Below are 26,507 nucleotides of genomic sequence, written 5' to 3' on the forward strand. Positions count from 1 at the left end.
AACAACTCAAACAAAATTCAGTCAAAATCTGATTTTTAATCATTTCTCATGTGAGTGGTCTGATATAGCATCAGCTGATAATTAGGACCATTTCCTTCACACTCTCTGTCTTGTGAAACCTTCCGGAAGCAGTCAGACAATCCAGTGGCCACTTTGCTCACAGCTGGAGACCAAGAAGCAAGTCTTCTGTGCTGGAGAGTAGTTCTCCCTAAAGTGACGACTAAAGGGCTTGATTTGAGGTTTACAGCTAGAGCTGAATGCTAGATTTTTTCCTTCAATTCTGCCTCTTATCCATGATTCCAGTAACTAGACAAAAAAGATGTCTGGGATAAAGCTACGAATACAGCTGGGTTCATTTCCAGATTCAAATGATCCCTCTATCTCTGAAGCACCTTAGTTAACTTCTTCTGCCTTAGTGTCTCTGTCCATTAGCTGGAGATAATCATCCTATACAAGCATCATTCTAAGGGAGCAGACATTTGTATAAATGGAGTGGTGTCAAAACCTGGCTCTCAAAACTGGAGGGGGCCTCAGACATCATGTGATCTAAGTTCTTTGCTTTCATAAATGAAGCAACTGAGAAAGAAACTTCTATACAATTCTAATTATCTCGTCACTCTGTCAATGTTAATTTATAAAGTCTTTCAATACTTCGATTGCAATCAGCAAAAACAATACATTCTCCATATTAGCAATTAGGAGAGAAGCTAAGGGAACTGCCAAGAAACCAAACCAAATGTACAAAGATTATAGAGCAGAACAGAAACCAGACCCTTATATGAGCACTTTTATTCCTAGAGCTCTCTCGACAGCACTTTCAGGATTTTCACTGTCACTGTGGATTGCTGTTTCAAGCCTTCGCTTTATCTGGAAAAACAAGTCTTTGCTGAACAGTGGGTCTCTCATCTGCATCTGAGGCACACCCAGGGCAGCTGGAGTTAGGGTTAATGAATTTCTTCAGTCTTTCCTTGATTTTTTTCATTAGCATGTATGCAAACAGAATTAACCTAATATTTAAAATTGACAGCTCCATAAAGCTGAAAAAGACCTCAAGTGGCAACCTAGTTCAGTTATGAGTCTCTGAGAAAGTTATTTGCACAGGTCAGGAAAGTAAACGACTGATACCAAGCAACTACAGCAATACAAAGCCTACAACTTTTAGCTGAAGCAAGTACCATCCGGGGATACCCATGGCTACATCAAATTCCTTTTATGTCTTGTATCTATTTATTTTCTCAACTAGTTCCTTCCGTTCTGAACTTTGCTGAATAGGACCAGAAACATCATGTTAATTCTCTATACTACTTTAGATATGCTAAGATATAGCTTCTTTATCTTCAATGACATATAGATACAGTTCTCCCAACACTAGTGCCTGTAATGAGATTGGTTATTTAGCACCCATTCATTTCACACCCACTGGTTCTCTCTTTGTTTTTGGCTGACTCCCCCCATTAAAATGTAAGCCCCACAGAGGAGCTGGGAGTAGTCTGTTTACAGCTGTGTCCCCATGGCTACAAGAGTGCCTACATAATAGCAGAGGTCAAAGATAATTGTGGAAGGAAGGAATTAAAATTTTCTTTGGCATTCATCACATGTATATTGGCTTCCCTGATAGCTCAGTTGGTAAAGAATCTGCCTGCAATGCAGGAGACCCCAGTTCGATCCCTGGGTTGGAAAGATCCCCTGAAGAAGGGAAAGGCTACCCACTCCAGTATTTTGGCCTGGAGAGTTCCATGGACTGTATAGTTCATGGGGTCACAAAGAGTCGGACATGACTGAGTGACTTTTACAGTTCACATGTATATATAAACTGGACACTCAAAAATACACTGTTGTATTTTATTACAGGAGCAGCGTGTAAAGTTAAAAGTAGAGGAATTAGAGAGGGAGTGTTAGTCTGAGAGCCAGGATGCACTGCATTTCATCACGGGGAGTGGGGTGGGGGTGGGGCGGGGGGCAGAAAACCCACTGCTTTTCTCTGGCAAGAGACTGTTTCTGAATATCCCAAAATGGCCTGGTAATAAAACTCTCTGCAAATGTATTTTACTAGTTGGTGATAAATCAAAGCTGTTCTTTGTAAACGTTATAGCATAATTTCTGAAAGGAACTTAAGCAGTTTCCCACTGGAAACTTGTGTTCTACACAAACACGCATAAATCATCACCAGATAGGGCCGCTGAGCCTTGAATTCCAAGTTTGCTACCCCATCAACATTCTAACTGCTCTCTGAGTGAGGCTGAAGAGATACAGCAGGAAGACAGAGCAACACGAAATCAGGCCAAATGACCTAAGTCCTTGTGCCATGGCTAAGTGATGGTGAGGTAAGCATAAAATGACCATGAGGTTCTGGCAGGTGTCTACATGAACATTAGGGGCTCCAGAGCTAGAATTCTACAGTTCTGTGACATATTTTGAAAGGAAAGGGTTGATATAAATCTCTTTGGACCAAAGCATTTTAGTGATGAAAGACACTTCAGAAATCACTTTATGTATAACTGCTCAAAGTCTCAGGCTGGTTTACTACCGGAGTCCAGAACCAGGACCCAACACTTCAGAATCTCATCTGAGTACCCTTTCTACTCTGCTAGCTGTGTGTTCTCCTTTCTCAGAAGCTCATTTCTTACAGAAGTAAGTGTTCTCGGCTGTAAGACTGAAGGACCACCCAGAGATCCGTGGGGCATGACAGAACCCTGGCAAAAATCCAGATGGGTTCTGCCCACTATACCATCGACTCCTCATTCCAAGAATTGACAGCAAAAAGCTGTGTGATCAACACCACTGTTTCCTTGGATTATCTCCTCTTTTCAAAACTGTTTTAGAGGCTTGACCAACAATGCAGGTTTGTGATTCTGAACTTCTCAGGCTGCAGAGGCTCTGGGGCAGGAAACAGTGGATACAAGGCCAGATATGAGCCCAGGAGAGGGAGTGGAGAGGGCGGTGGAGGAAAGTGGAAATGACCCCCCTAGCTCCCAGGGGCAAATATATAACTATTCAACACGTAGAATTTGCCCTTGAAAAAAGTAAGGAGACAAAATCATCATCCTAGCTCTGTGGCTCTCAGACCTGGCTACGCACAGAATCACCTGTGGAGCTTTCAAAGACCATAAGGCTTAGGTCTCAACTTAGGTCAACTGAATCAGCATCTCTGTGGTGGGACTCAGATATCAGTATTTTGAAAAATGCCCCGTGTGCTGCTAATGATGCAGCCACAGATAAGATCTATGACTGGTCTATGACGTGTCACATGATACCACAAAAATAAAAAGACAAATCCAAGATAATGTTATATGCATGTTAACTGCATAAAACCATGGGGAGTCTCCCAACCATCTAAAAGCTCTGTGCCAGCCCCCAAAAGTTCTAGTCCTCCACAGCCATGTGGGCACAGTCTTAAAAAGATCTGGTCACCTGCAAAAGAAAGTCTGGAACAGAAGGACCAAACAGCTTTTCAGAAATCCTAAAATATAAGGAAATTAAGGAAGAAGTTCACCTAGATTGTCTTCTGTATTTCCAATGATCAGGAAAAAAGGCATTCTTAATTTTCCTTCAAAAGAAGTATGTATCATGTATTCAGGACAGGCTTGCTCTTGGCAGGGTGACGAAGGTAAAAAAGTCAGTGAAAAACTGTCATGCCTGTTCTAGCTCCACTCAAGGTCCCATTGGTGCAGTGCTCCAAAAACACTACTAAGCTGGAGATGGAGAAGAGCTGTGGCACCCATCGATTAAGTGAGACACTCCTAAGATACAAACCAGGTGTCAACTTTCACAGAGGTGGCTGCCTCGCTACACAGGTAAGGGACTCACTTTCTCCATGACGTAAGGAGCCTTGTAGATGCTACTGAAAGCACACCAGTCGCATGGACTAAACTGTGGTCAACACACATTGAGTACTCGATATCCTGAATGGTAACCTCATGAACTAAGAATAGCCATACCTGGAAGAAAGCAGGTCAAGCCTAGTAAGCATGACAGGATTTACCTGTTTCCACTATCCTAGTCTCTGTTTTTCTTGAAAAGCTGTTAACACAAGCATATTTGCTTTGAAAAGATGAAAAAAACCCTAACACACAGAAGAAACAGGACAGCAAATAATGTCCTTTGCGCTGTTTCCCCTAAGGTAGACTCATCGTAATGCAGACGTAGGAAAAGAAATCAGTAGGAAGGATTTTCTCTGGGGAATCCATCTGATATATTGTGTGTCACCCCCATCCTCCCCACTTTGAAACAGAAATCATTATTCCTGACAGAAGCATCTCAAGACAAAACATACTGCATCCCCTCCAGGGAGGGGAAAGGGTTAAATAGGAGCAGCCATCACCACTGACCAGGGAAGTGGTGCAGACTTACACCTCCAGCCCCCAGCTCCTCCACTCACAACAAACTGGTTTTCTTGCTTCTTGCCTTCCATGTAATTCTCCTGGGCTAGGAATGCCCAGTGGTATCTGTCCTATTTCTGGGAAGACGGAAGACAGAGCTGCTTGATTTTCCTCTAACATTCCAAATGCTTCAAGTCAGAACCTGAACCTTGAAAGAAAAGGAAATCTTTGCAAACAGCTTCAGTCTTTGCCTGTTCACCAACAGATATCCAGTTATCAGACTCAAATAGTTCTTCAATTTTAAACAATGAAGGATTATGCATTCATTCATTCATCCATTCATTCCACAGATAATCAAAGGATGGGTTTTTGTGCCTGGTGCCACCAGAGAGGAAAGGTAGGCACACAGAAGACTATGATATGAAAATAAGCATAGTAAGTGTCATGTGGATCAAATCATTTCGGAAAATCATTAGCAGGTTGCTTGTAAGCATCTCCAACATTTTTTGCTTTTCAAAACTCAGTTTGATATGGTGATAGAATACTATATGAATTGTTTTCTATTCTATTCTTAATTCAGGTAATAACAAAAATACATTATCTCATATTTCTGTTCCACTCAATTAAGTAAACTTTTTTCCTGCGTGCATCTTAATATCAATTAGTAATCACTTGAACCTGTCCTTTCCGAGTATAGGTCTCGTCTATCGGGCCATGCACCTACACTTTAACAATGAAGTGACTTTTGTGCAAAAAGATGGGGGATAGCTTGCATCTCTTGCTTAGTTAACTTCCCCAGCCTCTGGCAGGCACAGGAATGTAAGAATCAAGATCAGGCTCATCCCAACCCGCGCCATTTATTTCCTCCCATGCACCTTTCTCCCTCGCTGCCACTGGGGCCATGTGGACGACCACCATATGGCTCCACCCGGCTCCATACGGCTCCAGCCCCCTAAAAGGGGTGCTCAAGAACATAAAAACGCTGCTGTATACTTTTATTGCAGCCCCTTCTCATTTTCCTCCATCTGTCTTCCATATGTTTACGAGACTCTATTAGACCCCTGAATACAAGGCCTTTTATAATGAGGGTTGCCAGCCTGAACGAGATAAAGAACTGAAATTCACCTCTATCAGTGACAAGGGGCCGCAGCTACTTTAAAATATGTGATTCATTTGGTATTCAAACTAGAACAAACTCATAATCACTTTTCTCCCATTTTTACATGAAACTGATCTTATATTTATGAGATTTCTTTTAGTTTTATCAACAAAAGCCACATATGGGTCTTTCTGTTGTATTTTCTCCAAGTGCTGTTCATGAAGTTTGGAAGAACTGTGTGTGACTTCTACTTAGGTGTCCCTATGATATTACACATCCATCTCTCTCTAAAGTTGATTTTTTCATTTTCATAAAACTCCTTTGATCAGAGGAAGTATTATTACCATTTTTCCCCTCAGGTGTCTCTGCAAACACATAAAGTTTCACATGCGTCCTCTGCAAATGCTAAGGAAATGAGTAGGAGTGAGGAGAGGCTGACCCCAGCAGGACTGAGGCCACCCCACTGAGTCCTGGTCCTCTCTGCTTTGCTCAGCCCCTGGCATGGGTGACACATTAGACCCCAGTGTTGCTATAATCTAAAACAAACTAGGAATAACAGTCACAACACACCAGGTACAACACCATTTCCCAACAGGAGGCAACCACTGGCATTACTAAGAGGGATCAGGGTGATTTTCCATTCCCAGTGTTAAGCATGGGAGCTTGTTAGTAGGCACCAGGACTTCCCTGGAGGCTCAGTGATAAAGGATCTGTGTGCCAATCCAATAGACACAGGTTCAATCCCTGTGTCGGCAAGATGCCCTGCAGGAGGAAATGCAACCCACTCCAGTATTCTTGCCTGGGAAATCCCATGGACAGCGGAGCCTAGCATGCTACAGTCCACGGGGTTTCAAGAGTCGGACATGACTGAGCGACTAAACAACACAACAAGGCCATCTTTCACAAAAAACCAATGATAGTGAGAACAAAGGGAAAAAAGAAACCAAGTAGGCCTAGTATTGAGTTCAGTAATCTCTACTCTTATTTATACAACTTAGACATAAAGTCCTGTGCTACAGAACAGAACTGCAGTGCTATTAAGAACAAGCCACTGAATCTCCCAACCTGGTACCCATGTTCAAAGGTGTCTTCATGGCAGATAACCTGTCTGTAATCAAGTCCAAACCACCTGTGTAAAACGGTCTGGTAATCAGTACACAGAAAATTATGGCCAGTTCCACAATGACCACCCCTGATGAAGCAGAACTTGGCTTCTGCTTCAGTTTACTGAATGTGCAAAATACTCAATTGTGCATTATTACTCAATTGTGCAAATATTAATACACAGACAAGCAAAAACCACCCAGCAAATGCCACAAGAATACGTTTTTCTTTTAGCTTGTCTGTGTATAAATGACTATTGCCATTTTTCCCCCCAAACATACATAAGGCAAAGTAAAGTTTTTATTTGAATTGTGAGATCAAACAATAACACTATTGGTAGGATGTGTGATGGAGTCATTTTGCCTTTTTAAAAACTCAATTGCATATTTCATGTATCTTTGTTCCTCTTAATGTCCTTCATAATGCAGCACAGATAAGTTAAGTTCAGACAAAACTGCCAGGACCCAAGGAAATTCCTGTTCTCACCTGAGTTATCCTTTCAAAATCCTTCCTGCATGGGAAAAACTTAAGGAGTGACTTATCAGTACAAAGTATTGTACCAATACAACCCCCAAGTGCCTTTCATTGATGCAGTCCATGTACTGCAAACTGCGATCATGACAGGTGCTATGGTGGCAGCAAAAAGTGCATTTTAGTCAGGGGATCAGGTCACAGAATTCAGGCTAAAGCCAGAGGCCTGTTCATTGGGATAACTGCTCCAGGCTGAAGCAAATTACAAATCCTGGTTAAAAGAATCCAGCACTGCCCTGTGTGATGAAGGAAGTTTAGGTAGATTTATGCAAGGGTGAAAAAGCTAAGCAGGTATTTTCCCTGCGGATTAAACAGAAGGATGAGGAACCTGACCAAGAAGACTTCAATGAATTATCATTTTTAGTCTGAGAAGCTATGAGTCTCACATTCTGCACAGTAGGGCTTGCTCTGAGCAGTTTGTGAAACACTTGGAAAAACGCAGAAGTTGCCGCTAAGCTTCTAGTTGCTGAATAGTTGCATTAATTGTTGACATTTTGGCAGGGAGGCTCCTCCTGCCAGCTCAGAGCTTCCCACCGGCTAGGTAAATGCTTGCTGGTAACCCCCATCTCCCTTGTAATCCTTCCCGTTCAACACTGGCTACTGGATGCTGGCCTCTTGTCAACTGCCTTTAGGTGAGATTCGGTAAAAAAAAAAAAAAAAATTGCCAGCAAAACAAGAATACGTGCCTTCCTAACATTTTCTTTGTACAGCCACTTACCAGGCGTCTGCTGGGATCTCCATACGTCCATTTACTGGATTTAAACAAAACGACAGGAGGCTAAGGGGGAGGCGCACAAAGGTCTGCTGGCTCAGCCCACCCCCGCGTTGCTGCTTTGGCGAGTGAAGGAGACTTGCCCCTCGGGAAACTGATAACGGTGCTGCAGCCCTGTCTGGAAGAAGCGGGAGACACCCCCCTGCCTTACCTGTTTCTTTGTCCTGGACTTCTTCCAGGTGCAAGTCATTCAAAAGGTGCTCCAAGATCTTCTCCGGGGTCCCGGACACGACCACGTATCTGTCAGAGAGCAGAGAGTCCACCGAGTCCTCCTCAGTGGAGGACTGTGAGCGGCTGCTCCACTCCTCGTCCTCATCCTCCTCGTCAATGTATTTGAAATAAGGCACATCGAAGGTGGGCAGGGGCAGCTCTCGGTCTGCCAGCGCGGCAGCGGCGGGATCCTTTCTTTCTAAGTGAGGGTCAAAGACCCTCAGCCGGGAGCTGCCCATTCTGCACGGCCACTAACAAAGGCATCCCCTAGATGCTCAGGGATCTTGCCACCTCTGTCCTTTTGCTGGGATCTGAGTCCATCTGGCTGCTAGGAGCTCTGCAGTCAGCTAGAATGCTAGCTAGCTTGCTCGAGAGGCGGAGAAAAAAAGGGAGGGAGGGAGGGAAGAGGAGGCAGAGAGAGCAAGTGAGATGGAGCGGGAGAAGGGGAGGCAGGCAGGGAAAGGAAACAGAAGCGCGGGGCTCCGGTGAAAACTCTCACCTCCAATCGCTCTCGGAGCTCCCCGCCTGGGGGGCTGGGCCGCAGCTCTGCACTTTCTTCAGCACCAGGACATTCTGGTCCTGCTCTTTCACCTCAACAGTCGTCACTTCATCATCCTGCTTTAATTGCCGACAGGAGTGATGGATGGAAGAAGGAAAAAGGGAGAGAAGATTAAAAGGCAAAAAAAAAAAAGCTAACAAAAGCTGCAATCTCTCAAGTTGCTTTCCCACCTAATCGCTTTATAGATTCAGAACAAATTAGGAATCTGGTCAAGAATCTCTGTCTAATGGTACTGGGGCCAGGATCAAGTTCTTTGAACACATAAAGCATTAGAAAGACATACATACTTTAAAGGAAACTGAAAAAAACACAGTGAGGATGGGAGTCGGAGTTCATTTTTAAAACTACTTGAATGATCTGAATAAAGAAATCCAAAGTTCAAAGTCTCAGAAACACAAAACACTAATTGCATGTGTATTATTCTTTTACCTGGTTACTGCTTCTTAAACAGTCACTATATTAAAATTGGAAAACCATACAAAACACTAAAACAATGAGCAAGCCATATTAAGCAGATGCAATGGCTATGTATTGTCATTTACATCACAGTCTTACTTTAAAAAGGTGGGCAGAAAACTACTCATTCTATTCTTCTGTTCATCCCCCTGCCCAAGCAAATTTGAGATGGCCTTCACATTTATCATGTACTTGTTTTGCCAGGATACAAGCAAAAAATGAATCCTCTAGTTAGAATCTCATCTGGGCTGAAATTCGGGTGTCACGGGTGAGTGCACTGACTTTCTTCACCTCGGTCACTTTTAACACGGACAGAAGGCCAAACAATCACTCATTTCTGCAGACACAGCTTCCACGGCCAGAGCCCAGCATGGCCCGCTGACGAGGCTCTGTTGGAGTCGGGCTCACTGCTGACCCAGCAGTGTGGAGCCACCCCTAGTGATGAACACTTTCAGAGTGTGGAGTGTGAAATTCTGATTGGCAACATCCAGCCAGAGGAAATTGTCGGGGGGAGGGGGGCAGGGGGTGTGTGAGAGACACACATGAGAAAATTTAACTTCTGTATCTCCGAGGATCTGAGCAAAAGATTGATGCAAGAAGCTGAGAGCCTACAAGCATCACCTTAAAAATGATGCTAGAAAGGGAAACAGGTCCTGGGGTTCTAGGCATGTTTCTATGTTCCTGCTCCTGGCAGAAAACCTACATAAATTAGGCATAAACACACAAAAAGAACATTTTCTCCCAAGTAGATAAAAAGTACTATGTCTCCATGCCTTATTAATCAGTTTTCCACTGATTAACTGGAGATGCCAATGTATTTTATTCACCTTCCATAAGAATAGGAAGGCACTATTCTTGTCATAATTGCCAACCAAGTCAATGGGAATACTAAGATTTCAACTCCCAATGTTCTCATTTCTAAGAAAATGTAGCAACCTACTCATTTGAGTTCTCCAAGATCTTAAAAATAAAAACTACTAGTCATTCCAAACAGCAATATAATTTTATGATCATGCCTTTTTAATCTCTTAGTGGAAAATAATTTTACTATGTAAAACTGATGTATTACATTTCAGCAAGGTCAGACACGCAGTTACTGTGGCAATTAATGCTGGATATTCATTGTTAAAGTCCCCGAGGATGGCAGCGACTCCTGTAACATGAATACCAATGTGTAATTGCTATCTTTCATTTCTCCAAGGAGGTTCTTTTGTTATCCATGTGGCTGAAGTGAAATAAGGTGGCTGGAAAGATGAGCATAATATTGACCCCCAAAAAAGTAGGGGGGGTGGTAAAATGGAGTCTGGGATACTGAGACACAGAAGCAGATAATTCAGTAAAGAGCAGGTCTGAAAGGACAAAAAGCTTCCTCTGGCTTTCCTCTTGTCGTAAGCCAATACTCGTTTTATATGAGCCCACTGTCATTTTGAAGTACATTTTACATTCTACGTGCATGTGATATATGGCATTATTAACTTCCGCAGGCCATGTGCATACATATGGATGGGAAGGGCTTCTCTAATGTCTGTGTAACTAATATGTATTACAGGGCTGTGCACGGAGCAGCTACACTCTGCTGGGCAGGGCACTAGCTGAACCATATTGATGCACTATCAATAGCATCTTATGTCACAGTGGTAGTTTCCATTTTGAAAACCTGTTAAAAAATAAAGAAGCAAAAAAGCAGAAAAATCAATGTATAAAGGGAGATGGAAGTTATCTAAAATTGCCGTGAAAACATAATAACCCTATGTATTATATCTGCTCTCAAGAAGGAAGGTGAAATTAATGCCTCGCGTCCAACATATGCCAAACTGCTCTTCCTGAAAAACAGCAGAAGTACCGGAGTTGAGGCTCTGGTCATGAAACTTCATTCTGGTGCTCGCTCAGCTAAGAATAAAGGTATTCAGCGAACGAGTGACAAGAAATGCATTCAATGACAAATAGTTTGTGAAATGCAAGAACAGCATTAAAATGCTTAACTTATAGACAATCATTCAACAGACAGTGGAGGGGGGCGGGTTTCCTGTGGGGAAGGTGTTGTGTCAGCCACTAAGGGGCAAGCGGAGGTGAGGAAGACTGGTGCCCCGCCCTTAGAAGACAAGGTGATAGCTCCATAACTCGAGTCTAATGTGGTGAGCGCCCCAAGACGAGGCCATATGCAAGAGACAAAAGCAAAGGTGGAACTCATGGGATTTGACTGTCAAAGGTGACAGATCGAATCCCAGAGCTGTGTGTGACAGAGAACGGAAGTGCCATTAAACGGGGCAAAAAAACTGGTTCTGCTGAGACTGATGGATCTGGTTTCAGACAACCAATGTTTCAGGACTGACAATACATCACGCTGTAGATGTTTAGCAAGCAGTTAGAAATAAAGAACGAGGCCTCTGTACGAAGGCCAAGGACAGAGACAAATCTGTGAATTATTCCAGTTAGGGAGTGGGTGAGACTGTTAAAGGGAAGCAGGAGAGAAAGGGGATTATGAAGATGGATAAAGGAAGAGAAAACACAGAAGTAGAGAGGAAAAGAGAGGGATCAGAGTCACAAGGAAACCTACTAAAGAGATGATGAAGAAGTGAAACCAAGATGAGCCAGGAGTAGGTAGAGGGCAACAAAAAGCTTATCTGATGTCATCAAGCTTATGAAGATGAAGAGTCCACGAGAAAGTGATGACAAGACCACGGTTAAGTCCAGCGGTGGGAAGAGGAGTGTTGAGGTGTGACAGGACATGGAGGAAGTGCACAGACGAGAAAGACCTCCTTAGAATGTCACCAGGAAGGGAAGGAGTCCGGCTGAAGAGGCTGCCTGGCTGGGGAAGCGGGGACGTGAGGGGTGACGGAAAAGAGGGGAGAGAGGTCAGGAACAGGTGTGGAGGGGTGAGGCTACCGCAGGACCAAGAGTTCCTCCTTTCAGAGAGTATCAGGGCAAAGAAGACAGTGGAGGTTTAGGGGAAAAAAAATAGAGCAGGGAAAAGAAGAAAGCTGAGGTAGAACAGATGAGATGGTTTCCATCATCTTTGCAGAGTATGAGTTGAGACCCTCTTCTGGGAGGAGGGGGTTCACTGGTGGCCCAAAGAGAAAATTGCTGGAGAAATGGCTTTAGGGGGTGCAGCAGGGAATAAACAAGTTATGGAAAAAGCAATTGCCAGACAGCTTTGTGCTGCTGAGGGTAGAAAACACATGTGTATGGTTTTAGGCCTTCCTGTCAAGGTGTTCAGAAACCTGAGAGGGGAACAGTGAATGATCCCCCCCTCAACCCCCACCCCAGGGAAGTGATCAGCAATGGAGATGGGAGGGAGGAGAGGAGTTCAGGGCCACATCAGCACACACGCACAGCTCATCACCACATGGCGTCCGTCTGGTTAGTAGAAGGATGAGCTAAGAGAACCGCTGATAAACCAGGGCAGCATGGAGGGGCTGAGGACAAGTCTTTACAGGAGTGAAGGGGACAGGCAGGCAGTCGAGGAGGGAGCAGGTGGAGGCTCTGATCAAGGTGGCTGATCTCTGAAGCAGGGCAATTCAGAGCAGTGAAGACAGGAAGGAGAAGCAGCCCAGACACCTGGAGCCAGCCTGGGCACTCGGGCCCAGCCCTGTGTTCTCCTGTTAAATGCCAAAGATTCTGCAAAAAGTCAACACTAGAGAAGGTCACTCTGTGCTGTGGTGGGACAAGACAAAACCACGGCCACTCTGAACAAGATACAGCATAAATGTTGGTCACAGCAGAAAGCAGCAGGAAGCCCAGCAAACCAGTGATGGCTGCTGCTTTCCCAGTGACAGCCTTAGCCTTGCTGCTCCTCCTAGAGATAAGATTTAAGATATCTCACAGAATTACCCAACTACTTGATCAAAACAAAGCCCCGCTACTTTAAATCCTCCCCAGAGTCACCAAACACAAACCCAAGTCCTGTGAGTCCTTCTAATACCTTCTTGCACTGAGCTGTTGCAAGCCTCCCCACAGAGTGAGTGCTCCATCCCCAAGCCAAGCAACAAACCCAACTTGCTCAACTACAACTGTGTTCCCAGTGGTCTCTGGCCAGAGACCATGAACGAGGGTCATTAAGATGCTGCCCTGCCATGAGCATGGCGCAGAGTGGAGGTGATGTTTATCGGAGTTAAGAATAAAATGCATTTATTTCCTTGTCAGGGGGATGAGAGAATCACACCCAGGAATGTTCCCAAAAGTGATTACAGGCAACAGGGCTCAGAAGATGGGTGAGCTAGGAAGAATGCCAGAACAAGAGGCACAGACCTCAGAAGAGAAAGGGCTCTGCAAGGGCAACACTGAAGAGGAGGGTGCAGTGGGGAGCAGGGTGTATTCCCAGAAGGTATATTCCCACCCCGTCCCCTGCTTTGGCCTGTGATGCTCAGCCCTGGTTGGTACATGCTTACTGAGAATCCTCTCCTCTCCCTGACACACACTTTAGTTCTCAGGTTTGCAGAAACTAGTTCTTTGCCCTACTCTCTTGAAGGTATGGTGGGAAGAACAAGAAACTCCAAGGACTGGGCCACATAGATTCTTCACAGATTTGCCCTTGGGATGCAGTCTAGGATGAGTGGGGAGGTAGGGGAGGAGAGGAAGTGCAAAAATAAACAGGTATCCTCAGCTGAAAGTGGGAGGGGGATGAGTGCTGAGGGAAAGCTGTGTGATCACAGACTCACAGGACCTTCTCAACAGAGTCCATGAGGAATACAAAAACAAAGGAGGGTTTTCAGATCTTCCCTGCTTCTCATCTTTTTTCCATTCTTTGGGCAACTAGCTATTATTTCTTTTCTTTTTATGGCTACACTGCTCTCCTGCCTGTGAATTCTCAATGAATTATAGAACCCGTATCTTTGGCTTACTTTAGATTAAATTCCAAGACCAGGATCAGTGTTTATACTTACAAATCCAACTCTTCTTCTTTCATTTATTCACATGAAAGACATTTATTTTTAAGATGAAATACATATAGGGTAATAAAAATATAAAGTCAAGAACTGATGTTCACAGTTTAGCAGGTCTAGGCAGTCCCAAACCAAATCTCTGACTGCATTTATATTTTCACTTATCACTGGCACTAGCAAGAAAAAGTGATTACTAAGGGATTTCTCAGGCCTGCTGAAATTGTCACAAATAGTTGCTTGATTTTCTATTATCTCTGATGGGAAACGTTCTTCTCCCAAGTGCTCACAGAAAGCAGCCACTGATATTCTCCATGGCATCGTGTCCCTGCTATTCTGTGAGTATAAACTTAGCTGGGGGTTCATGGATGGGTTTCAGGGACTCAGAGAGCACTCTGAAAGTATACAAGATTTTTTATGTGTAGGCACAGTTTTCCAGCCGGAGTCCAGAATTCTAGGTCTCACTGTGGAGTCTATAAACCCCAAAAGGTACAAATCATTCCATACAATGAAACTCATATTATCACCACATCTAAGGAAGCTTCTTTGACAAATCTCCTGCCAGTAACACTGCCTGTCCAGATGAGATGCTCAAAGAACTCTGTCATGACATCTATCACACTGACCTCTGATTATCAGCTCTTTCTGTGGTCTCCGCGAAATGATGACATCTTGAGGGCAGGGACTGTGACTTCTATTTCTCTTCCTAACACACAGCTCAAGGTCTGGCAAATGATATTAACTTGATAATGGTTTACTGAGCTTGCAAGTTCATGAGCAAGGGAGACAGTGAGCGAGTGGATTACCTTTAAAACGCAGATTCAATCTCAACAGTCACTCTCCTCCAAGGCTGCCTTTACCCTCTCTCCTCAGTCACCCTTCTATTATAACACTCATCACATGAGATAACTATGTTCTGAACTTGAGTGTTATACTTGTTCCATCTGTCAAAATTCTATCAGACTAAGCTCCCATGTAACTGACATATAAGAGACCCTGTAACTAACACAACCCTGGGAAGGGCTGTGCTAATGGTACTGTCCCCCAGTCTAGGGCACAAGGAAAATACGGGGTGGGTAGGAACAGGTCACCCTGTGGGCCCAACTGGGGAAGATGTGGATTGTGCACCCTCTAAGCTCCCCTCCTGCCCCAAGCAGGATTCTCAACACTCCTCCCATGACCCAGGCTGGCTCCATCACCAGACCTGTGTAAAGCAGGCAGCACAGAGAACTGGTCATATGAAGGATGCACAGAATCATCTAGCTTGATGCCATGGCATTCAAGAAGTCATACAAGTAGTACAAGACGCAATGCTGTTCTCCCTCAAGTCTGTGAACACAGTAACTGCTAATTTATTCATACGAAGGCATTTGCTACGGACTAAATGAGTCCTCTCCCCAAAAATTCTATGTTGAAACCTAATCCCCAGCGTGATGGTGTCTGGAGGCAGAGCTTTTAGGTGACTAGGTCCTGAGGGTGGAGACCTCTTGAATGCGATAAGTACCCTTATAAAAGAGGCCCCTGAGAGATACCTTGATCCTTTGCTGCCCTGTGAGGACAGAGCAAAATGAGAGCTGTCTATGAACCAGAAAGTGGGCTCTCATCATACGTTGAATCGCTGGTGCCCTGATCTTGAATTTCTCAACCTCCAGAACTGTGAGAAATAAATTTCTCCTGTTGATAAGCCACCCAGTCTGTGGTGTTTTATTACAGCCTGAAAGGACTGTGACGGCACTTAGACCCAATAGCTTCTTATGACTCCTTTCATTTCCCACCCTTCTTGGTCGGACTTTCATTCACCTTACAAAGTGCACTTCAAGAATCACATCCTCCATGTTTCCTGTGTCCTCTGCCTCCAGTCTGATGTGGCGGGCCCTTTTCTGGGACCCCAAAGGGCCACACGAATCCTTCAGACCCAGGATTTCAAAAAGCACACGCTGACGACCTTTTTTGTTTCCCTTCTAAAGCGTAAGCTCATGTGTGGGCAGGCACCATATCTTCTTCAACACTGAACTCCCAACAAACAGGTCTTGGCACTTTATAGATATTCAAACATTAGTCAAATGAATCAGTGAATGAACAGAAAGAGGAAAGGATAAAAGTGCAATTTTGAGTGGAGGTTTACAGAATGACAGCATAAGTCTCACAGGCTACATCTCAAGTAGTGGACTCTGATGGTGCTAACAGAGCAGACAGTCTGCTGAGAGGTGCTCTTCCTAAGGATGGGTCACCCAACTACTCGGGCAGTGGATGACACTGGCCCGCCCTCTTCTGCATCTTCATCATCAACTGGAAGTCTGGGACACTCAAACAGAAACAGGTGAACTGAAAAGAAGAGGTGCATGCTCGTCACACTGGATAGTGATAAAGACAGACAAGTTATGATATCACAACTTGCTCTAATTCGGGATCTTACTCTGAGAGTCATTAATGTGAAAATCACTAAGGCACTTCCCAGATTTGGCCAGTACTTAAGAGGATGGTTGGTTGGTTGGTTGGTTTAGTTGGTAACTTGTGTCTGACTCTTATGAGCCCATGGACTATAGCCTGCCAGACTCCTCTGCCCATGGGATTCTCCAGGCAAGAATACTAGAGTGGGCTGCCATTTCCTTCTCCAATTTACGAGGATACATGGTAAGTATACATGGTGAAGTATAAAGCATCATGTAATCATTAGTTACCAGATCATTAAAGAAAGCTAACATAATTTTTATCTCACAGTGGTAGAAGTTACAGTTGGAGAACTAAGGAGACAGCACTGCCATATCCAACTAACAGATCTACTAGGAACAGGCAACAAGGGAGGGATCAAGTCAAGATCAGGCAGATAAATCAATTACATTTATTGAGGGTTCACCATATATCAGCAAAGTAGGAGACGAGCTTCCGTTATCTTATCTAAGTGCTAGTTGCTCAGTCATGTCCAATTCTGTGTGATCCCATGGACTGTAGCCCACCAGGCTCCTCTGTCCGTGGAATTCTCCAGGCAAGAATACTAGAATGGGTTGCCATTTTCTCTTTCAGGTGACCTTCCCAACCCAGAGATTGAACCCAGGTCTCCCACACTGCAGGCAGATTCTTTAGTGTCTGAGCTGCCTTCTTATCTAACCATTACAACAATTCTGGCTTCCCTGGTGGCTCAGACAGTAAAGAATCCACCTGCAATGCGGGAGACCTGGGTTTGTCCCTGGGTTGGGAAGATCCCCTGCAGGAGGGCATGACAACCCACTCCAGTATTCGTGCCTGGAGCATCCCCATGGACAGAGGAGCCTGGTGGGCTACAGTCCATGTGGTCGCAGAGTCAGACACGACTGAGTGACTAAGCACAGCACAGCCCACATGGGGTAAATGCTGTTAAAGCTCTCATTTGAGAAAGTAACTTGGCCAAGCAAGATCCCAGGGTGTGTGTGCTAAAGCTGAGATTAAGCCCAGGAAGACCCAACAACAGAGCTCTTAACCAGAGCCACAGACATCCCTGGAAGATGGTCACTAATACATGTTAGAGATTACAACTACGGCAGGGACGAGTTTACCCTGGTGCTGGCCGCCAAAGCAAGCCAACCTGCCCAGTGTGTCAGGCAACAGAGGTGCCTACATCATCCTGAGTTCCAAGAGGAGAAGAGGGCTGACAGGGACTGAACGTGGTCTCAGGATCACAAGTACACCAGCTCCGCGAGAGCAAAGCTCAAGACCCAGCAGGGGGGAAATGAAGCGCTGGCAAGAACAGAGTTAAAGATGGCAGGGATCAGTTCAATCTGATGCCCACAGAACTTGGGCAGCAAGAGACCTGCAGACTAAGCTGGCAGGGCTTCCAGTGCACACGCTGCCTTGGGCCTCATGGGCCCAAGCGCTGGGAAGACATGGGACTGTAGACTTTAAAACCGTTACTTTTATGCTGTGTGAATCTTATCTCCAACAAAACAAAGCAGGGTTGTGAGGAGCCTGTGGGCAGAGCAGTCTGCTGATCAAAGCACATGGGACTCAGCCGGAGGGTCTGGGAAACATGCCCTTTGAGGTAGTGTTCAGGTAGTTGGAATGTCTAAGGAGATAAAGATGGGGACAATGAAACCACTGCAGGAGATCTGCACTTTCTGAGCTACGCTGCCTTGTGGAACAGGATGATTGGTGATGTTGTAGAAAAGTAACCTTCCGTTAATAGATCGTGAGTTGGAGGAAGCAGACTGAAGGTCAAGTTTAGGAAATACAGAGGCAAAATGACCTCATTTTCAAACTGAAGCAGTCTGGCAGTAACATTATCGACAAGTGAAGGTGCTTCTTCAGTGAGTAAGGCTGAAGATAATGACCTTCACATTTTCCCCCAATCCTCAGATTCTACAAAATTCAGTTGTCTTGATTTCACTTTTTCCCCAGAAGCCTGAAGTGCTGGTTCCCTACAGAGGAAAGCTGCATGTGATTTAGTGTTTAGGGAGTCTCTCCTCATCTTACACTATGGAAATTCACACACAGCTGAGCAAACCAAACCATTAGTGCCCGCATCTATTCTTGTACTGTAAATGTGGGGACCGCAGAACTGGAATACTTATCTGAAAAAAAATATCTCCTCTGGCCAAAAACAATTTTGTCTAAGAACAACCTTCACAGAATTTGCTGACAATGTATCTCATGATTCTATTTTCTTAAAGAAAAAAAAAAGCAAACAGAGCTTTAGAAAAAAAAAGGGATATTGCTGACAAGATAGACCTGATTAATAGAGCAGCTAAGGGAAAGATAAACTAAGCAGATGTGTGTCAAGGTGAGCAGAGGTTTAAATTTACCAGATTCCAAGGCTCTTGCTTAGCAAACACATCCTGGCAGAAAGAGAGTATTTGAGTTAATGATCATTAGTTATTTTTAAAAATCCTAAGAATAATATGATTAATAATTCAAACTAAAGCTTAAAAAGGACTAAGAGGGTTCATCATCCCCAGACTTAGAAAATCTAGGTCAAGTCTGACTTCCATAGTGTGAAAGCAAACACTATGTTATGGAACATGGTCAAACTCCTAGAGAAAACCAGTAAATGTGACAAGATAGAAAGTTCTGGCTGCTAGAGAAGAACAGTATTTATTGAATTTTACTGCCTCTAGTAATTATTATCATGTAAAGTAAGTTTTCTGAGAACCCTACAATTAGGGCAAGACTAGGAATCTGATCCAGGCTAACTTCAATCTAATTCCTGCACATTTTATTTTCCTAACACTCTTTCTGGTCTAGTATCGGTTCACTACAATTCAGATCCTCTTCTTTGCTTCACACAAGAGACTCCCCATGTGACCCTTGAGAGTTATTAAATCACACAGGTGTTTTTTTTTTTTTATTTTTTAACATAAAATCTTAAATTTTATTAAATCTTTCTCAGCAAGTCCTCTAATTCCAATACACTAGTTCTTGGTTACTGAATAGATTATGGTTGAGGAAGGAGAGGAGAAGGACAAGGAGAAATGACAGGACAAGTTCTACCCTGATATTTGTTTCATGAGAACCTGGACTTGGTCTGTCTTGTTCTCTGTGCTGCCCCTCCATCCAGAACACCACTGCCTGTAAAATGAATGCACGGCTTGATGAACGACAGATGAGCAGATACTAGACATCAGAATGGCCCAAGGTCAAGGACTGAAAGGTTGGCAAAGGCCAGGAGGAGGAGGTTCAGCTACAAAGAGATAGTCCAGAGAGCAGACTCGGGTAGAAAGCAGAAATTTCAGGAGTGAGTTCATGCCTAATGAGACCCTAGTCTGGGATGGGGTTGCTGATTACTTGCAAGGGAGCAGTCAATATCCTTTAGCATCAGCATGTCTAAAGTATAAACAAGATAAGACACCTGCAGCAACAAACAAGGCGTGATGTTGGCCACGGTCATGGGGTGAGGCTGCTGCACTCCATCGCTTCTGCAGCTCCTTAGTTCCAGATATGGTGGTTATTTCATTCTGCTAAGACTTATGAGTTACATACACTCAGCCTGGTTAGTGGGTCCATGGGAATCTGCAAAGGCCTGGCGGGGTTGGGAAGTCACTAAGACTTATCCTTTGGTTTCAAGAAGCCTAGGTCAAAGGGCAACTGAGGGTACAGACTTGTGCATACACAATCTGACAGAAGCCTATTAGAAGGTAATTTAGAAGAAATGGGGATGCCTTCAAATTCTAAATTAGATCATTAAGTATCTCCTAACATGACTGAGTTCACTGGAGAAAAACTGTCTATCAATACTTTGGATATGAGTTCCATCAATCCACAGCATCCTTGGAGAGGGTTTGCACAATATGTTCATAACAGATTCTGTTACTTTGCAAAAAATTGAGATGACTTAGTGCTGAGAACAGTGTTAATTTCTAATTCTCATTATTGGTATATCTTGATGGCACTCAAAATACAAAACATATGTTACCTGAGGTTTAAAACAACTAAAAAATCTGAAATCTTGCTTGCTAGGCAATTTTACAGAAATGGCAAATACAAATTGTAGAAACACCTTCTTGTTCCTAAGAATTTTCATATCATTTTGTGTGTGTGACACACACATGCAAAGTTATTCTAAAGGGAAAATATCAATATTGACCCTTTCCCCAAGCAACCTAAAGATGAGATGAAAACGTACAGTAAATTATGACTCAGACAAAATTTCTACTAGTTGCAGATATACTTGTCACCTGGGGTTTGAATAATTCACAGTAGCAATTTTACAGAATCTTTGAAAAATCTGAGTAAAAAGAGGATGGTATGGATTTTTATAGCAGCACTTGATAACCCCCCCTCAACTGGTTCCTATGGCACTGGTTTCTCTTCCCAAATCCCTCTTGCAGGAAATGCAGTTGGGTCTGAAAATGCCTCCTGAATAAGTAAAGATCTAATTTATAAATTGAAATTATTTGAGAAAGCAAGCTATTAACTGTGAACAGACCCAGGAGAAGTATTTTTCAAATTTAAAAAGCACTGGATCCATGAAATTTCCTGAGTAGATCTTAAGTGTTCTCACCACACACACACATACACACTATCAAACATAATCTTGTGATGCATAAATATGTTAATTAGATTGATTGTGATAATTTTACAAGGTATGTATACATCAAAATATTACCTTATACACCTTAAATATATACAGTTTTTGTAAATTACACTACAGTAAAGCTGGGAAAAGTTTTTAAATAAAAAATAAATAAAGTGTAAAGTAATACATTTAGAAAATGGGAAGGCTTCAAGTCAAGGAACTCTATAACTCTTTCCAAATGTCTGCTGTGTGTATATAAATGTGACTTTACAAGTGTATGCCTGTGAATATGTGCACATGTGTGTGTGTATATGCACGTCAGTGCACATATAACTTCAGAGAGGGCAGAGCAGTAATAAAAAGGTCAGCCTCAGTCCTTATGCAAGTTATGGAATGAAAAATTCCTAGTTACCGTAGCAACCGCAAGATCACATGGCATGGGAGCACGGAGATACAAAGCATCTTAAGTAAACACCCTTGTTTTTTCATGTTTTGCACATTCCTTGGTGTTTTAAGAGGGACACACCTAGGTCTCAGCAATAACCATTGCAAAAACCTTATTTTACAGTGTGAAACAAGACTATGAGACAAGTAGGGCTGTGTCACTCTTGGTTTATTGTGCAGTGATGGAAAAAGTTGGTATTAAAACAGGTTAAGAGAATTTAAACTGCAATGAAATACTACTACAATTGTTTGAAAGATAGACAAAATTAGGAGGTAAAAAGGAAGACAGAAGGTTAAAATAAGAAATAAAAAGATAGACAAAATTAGGAGGTAAAAAGGAAGACAGAAGGTTAAAATAAGAAATAAATTTGGTTACACAGGAGTAGGTGTTTCTCCCTTTTTCTGGAGTGAAGGATGGGTGTGGAGAAAGAGAAAAATGGATTGAAAAGAAATGGAAGTACTTAAGTGATAATACAGTCCAAAAAAACTATCTATTTTCCTGAATGTTAATGTGCACTTAGTATGCCAAAGAGAATTGAAATCTTCATATACATAAACCTGCCCCGGTAGGATCCTTGCTCCATGAACTGTGACTCACTGAAGCTTGAAAGTTTGTTTTACCCTTTACCAAGTATGTGTTCTCCTCAAGACTTGTCTGCAGTCACCAACTGGTGATTGGTGAGGAACCTGCTCATCCTTTCTTCCTGTCATTTCCAGGCTAATCCTCCCTGATACAAAACCTTTAATTTAAAACTTTAAATCTCCAATGAACTGGAATCCTGGAGCAGGTATAACTTTGGATTTGCACAGATTTCGTTTGAGTGCTTGAACTTTGGGACTATTTCAAATCACTCACATTTGCCTTCTCTACAGAAATCAGGTCCACAGATACCAGTTGAAAGCCTCAAGCTAGATGCTGGGGATAAAAGTTCAAATAAAACATAGAGTTTATCCTCGGAGAAGAAATATTCTTTCTGAGAGACAGGGGAGAGATAAAAATTTGCATTAAAACAACAACAACAAACAAACAGTGGTTGTGGATAGTGGTTAAGGAACTGAGCCACTATAAATAAACAGACTAATTTCTTCTTATTTCTAGAAGTTCAAGACAGTAGGATCTAGAAGTTTTTTTTTCAGCTTAACATTATCTGAGAGTTTTATATCTTAATCCTGCTCAGGACATTATAAACTCAGAGAAACAATTCCAAATATTTAATGACATGGCTTGAAATGTGGCTTCAACACGCTGATAGCAGAGCTACACTTCTAGCTGGATGCTAGATCGCCATCTGTCCCATACCAACTGCATTTCACAAAGAGGAGATGTTTTAGAAATTCTACCCACAGGAGTATTTTTAGAACATAAAAGAACAGAATGATTTTTGGCATTGATAAGCATAGGCAATCAGAGTAAAAAATGGCTACTCAGGAACTCCTGAATAATCGAATGGCATCCATTTAAAAATGGCAACATTTTCCCCCAAAGTGTTTAACACTCAAAAGTACCAATGCTGCTAAACTGGGGAAAGTGGGGGTGGGGGACGTCATCTTCAATTTAAGACAGGAATAATTTCAGAACCAGAAGAAATCTTACACCTCTAATCTTCTACTTTTATAGACGAGAAAACTGAAGCTCAGAGAGGTGATATTACTAAGTTTATATTCTGCATATTTAATTTGAAGGAAGTCTGCTAACAGTTTCAACTTCTCAAGAATACAATGGATTTTTTTTTAATGCTGCAACCAGTAAAAATCTGAAAACATGAAAAAATCTGCATGTGATAGCTGATGGAGAAATCTTACTTTTATATCATAAAAACAAATTCCAGTTATATTAAAGACCTGAGTAAGAAGTATAACTCTAGAATAGAAAAAAAATAAAATTAAGTATCTAGGAGAAGGAAATGGCAACCCACTCCAGAATTCTTGCCTGGGAAATCCCACTGACAAAGGAGCCCGGCAGGGTACAGTTGCAAAAGAACCTGACATGAGTTAGCAACTAAAACAACGAGAAAGAAAATTCCAAAGGTTTTGCTCTGGCCCAGTGGAGACACATGATGAGCTCAGGATAATGTCGTGGGCAGCACGACTAGAAAGACCAGTGGGAGGGAACATCGTCTTTGAACGAGGCCCTGTGTTGAGATGCACATATGAGATTTTTTGATATGAAATATGTCAGTAAAGTAAGTAGAAGTGAGTGCCTGTGGATGTGTCATGTGAATGGAAAAGCAGATTTTGATTTTGTTATCCACCAGGGACCCAACTGCAATTTTCTCGAATCCTTTCTTTTTCTCCAAATCTGCTTTGCTGAAAGTTGCAGAAAAGGAAGGAGGTGAAGATGTAGATTGAACGTCGTCGATCAGTGATGGATTCATATTAGTTCTCAAGGTGGAGGCAATGATTTTTAAAACCCACTGCTTAAAAACAAACATTCCAAAGGGTGTCTGGGAAATACCGTTTACTTATGAGTTAAAAAGTCTCTTTTCTCAGACTTTTAAATTTAATCTTTTGTGTAATAAGGATTTATATATTCAGAGAAAGGTTTTCTTTTGAAATCACAGACATTTGAAAAAGATTAAGTACCTCTTCATTTGATAAGTTTCCTGTTTCTAACCTTAAGAATAGTATTTGATGAAAATGACATTTTAAATTTATGTTTGACATCTGTCCCCCTCCATTTTGCTTTATGACTTCTTCATTTAATAATAAATTTTCTTTAAAAAAAAAAAAATTAAGTATCTAGCCACAGAAGTGGGAAGAACTTTCTAATTTTAAAGGCAATTTTTAAAGTTAAAAAACATGAATCAACTCTTTTGCTCATATGTGCATAAAAGCAAAAAATAAGAAGCTTGGAAAAACTACATGTAACAAATACGACAAAGATTTATGTCCCTAATGTATAAAGTACTTATTCAAATTAGTAATAAAAATCCCAATGGAAAAAATGGGCAAAGGAGGTGAATAGACTAATTACAGAAGAAATATAGATAGACTGATATTAACTGCAAGTATTCAACCTCACTAGAAAAGAAATGTAAATCTGAATAAGATAATACTTTTCCTTCCCATCAACCTGACAAGAAAACTTAGCTTCTCCTTCTAAGAATCATAATAATCAATATGGGTAAAGATAGAAAGAAAGAAAGAAAGAGAAGTTGCCCAGTCGTGTCCGACTCTTTGCAATCCCATGGACTGTAGCTGACCAGGCTCCTCCGTTCATGGGATTCTCCAGGCAAGAATACTGGAGTGGGTTGCCATTTCCTTCTCCAGGGGATCTTCCCAATTCAGGGATCGAACCCGGGTCTCCCGCACTACAGGCGGACTCTTTACCATCTGAGCCACCAGGGAAGCTCCAATATGGCTGAGGGTGTAACAAAACAAATATCTTAATGGAGTGTTGATGTTTATGAAAACTGGAACAAGCTTTAAGAAGAAAAGTCAAGAATAAAACAGAAAAGATTAAGGCAGTTCATACCCGTGAGTCTTAATTACTCAGCTAGGAATTTACCCTTAAGAAATATAAACTTAGATAAAGATTTTTCTAGACATGTGCATCTCAGATTATTATAACTGGAAAAATTTGAAACCCTATTTGCCGCCAAATGGGAAGAGTAGATAGGTGAAGTCTGTTACAGAAACATAAGAAAAGCCTCATAATCTATGTGCTGATTATGAGACAGTGAGGAGAAATCCTGGTTAGTTATCAACAAATTTTTCTTTTCCTCCTTGTAGCTTTCTATTATTTCTAAATTCTCTGCAAAACGCATGTATTACTTTACAGTTAGTAGAACGAATGTAAACAAAAAAGTCTCTAACAGAAAGAAATGTGCTATAAATTCTAGCAAGTTGCCTGATGCCTTGTTCTTGACTGTTAAGCATCCATAAATCTCAAGAATGAAGCTTGTTTTCAAAAACAAATTCAATTATTAAACAGGTCAAGAACTAAATACAATATACTAATTTTTAAAATATTTTGTAGCTAGAAAATGGGGAGAGAGAAAAATGGGCAGTGCCATTTTGCAACAATATCTAACTCTCCTTAGAGACAAGACTTATGATGTCTGCCATTTATGATTTGTCTTACCTGGTCACAATGCCAGGAAGTAAAAGAGATGATGTTTAATTTAGCAAATACCTCACAAGAAGGTGAAGAAACGATTTTCTAGAAACAGACACCTTATTCAAAGTACACTCCTTTTCTTCAGTCTGTACATTACCCTTCTTTAACTCTCTTGTCTTTGTTTTCAATCCTCCTCCCTCATAAGTGGTGATGAGCTTGGGGGCTCAAATACAATCTTGCTCACTTATGTCTCTCTCCAATCATGTGTGATGCCTGGTTCATCAGTGCTTAACAAATGCTTTTCTCAGTGAATATAGGAAAGAATAAATTAATCTTGGCCAAACATTTAAAAAATTTGCTCTATATTTGAAAAGGAGAAAGTTCTACTGAAATTAAAAATCATTTAGGCCCTCAACAAAGTGAACTTTATGTGTCACAGCTGAATGCCCACTGTTGGCAGCAGCAAGCTAAACAGTTACCTGGCTGTCTCCTTCCTAGTAGGATTTTTCCTAATCATCTCTAGGAGTTCAAACAGGGGAATCTGAAATAAGCTGCTAATGGTAGAGAAGCTAAGCATCTGACTGATTCGAGATGCTAGCATCGGTCTGAAGACCTCGAGGCAGTCAAGTAAGTGACTGAATCCCCCAGAATTGCTGGGTCATCGCATCTGGCTAAGGAACACACATTGAATTCCCTCTGGGTCTTCTGTAGGCCTGTGCTACCCAACTCTTCCTTCTAGGGTCCCCCAGACTGGGAAGTCTCCAGTCTGCCATCCTCTATCACTTGGAAGAAAAAGACAGCATTCCTGACTTTTCTTCTGGAGTAAAGCGATCTTAAAACTTAGGTCTGGGCCAAAACGGGTCAAACAAAACTCTCACTGCCCTCTTCTCCGAAGGTTCTGGCATGGCCAGGTGTGGTATCTAAAAGCAGAAGTCAGAGCCAAGATGCAAAACTGGCAAAGCACACGGGGCGGGGCCCAGGGGGCTCAGCAGCTACAGACATTGACTCTACCCAGGGCCACCTGGATCTTCGTGAAGAAGGGTTTTTCCAGGGTGCGGCAAACTTGTCTCAGATCTATGCAGATCTCC

At 42.4% G+C, this 26,507-nt stretch overlaps 1 protein-coding gene across 3 annotated transcripts in view; it reads right to left on the reverse strand.

The window, feature by feature from the left end:
• The window catches only part of RAPGEF5 (Rap guanine nucleotide exchange factor 5), a 233,892-nt gene that overhangs the window by 64,275 nt on the left and 143,110 nt on the right, over positions 1 to 26,507 (reverse strand). For 2 of the 3 annotated variants that reach the window (XM_065939594.1, XM_065939595.1), the window contains 2 exons: positions 8,535 to 8,650; positions 7,977 to 8,065 (listed from right to left, as the gene is read on the reverse strand). In XM_065939594.1, coding sequence (XP_065795666.1) covers positions 7,977 to 8,065; positions 8,535 to 8,650 — 205 coding nt within the window. Of the gene's footprint in view, positions 1 to 7,976; positions 8,066 to 8,534; positions 8,654 to 26,507 lie in introns of all 3 variants that reach the window. The other variant, XM_065939593.1, reaches the window with a different exon arrangement.

The sequence above is a fragment of the Muntiacus reevesi genome, chromosome 6 (assembly GCF_963930625.1).
Source record: "Muntiacus reevesi chromosome 6, mMunRee1.1, whole genome shotgun sequence".
NCBI lineage: Eukaryota > Metazoa > Chordata > Mammalia > Artiodactyla > Cervidae > Muntiacus > Muntiacus reevesi.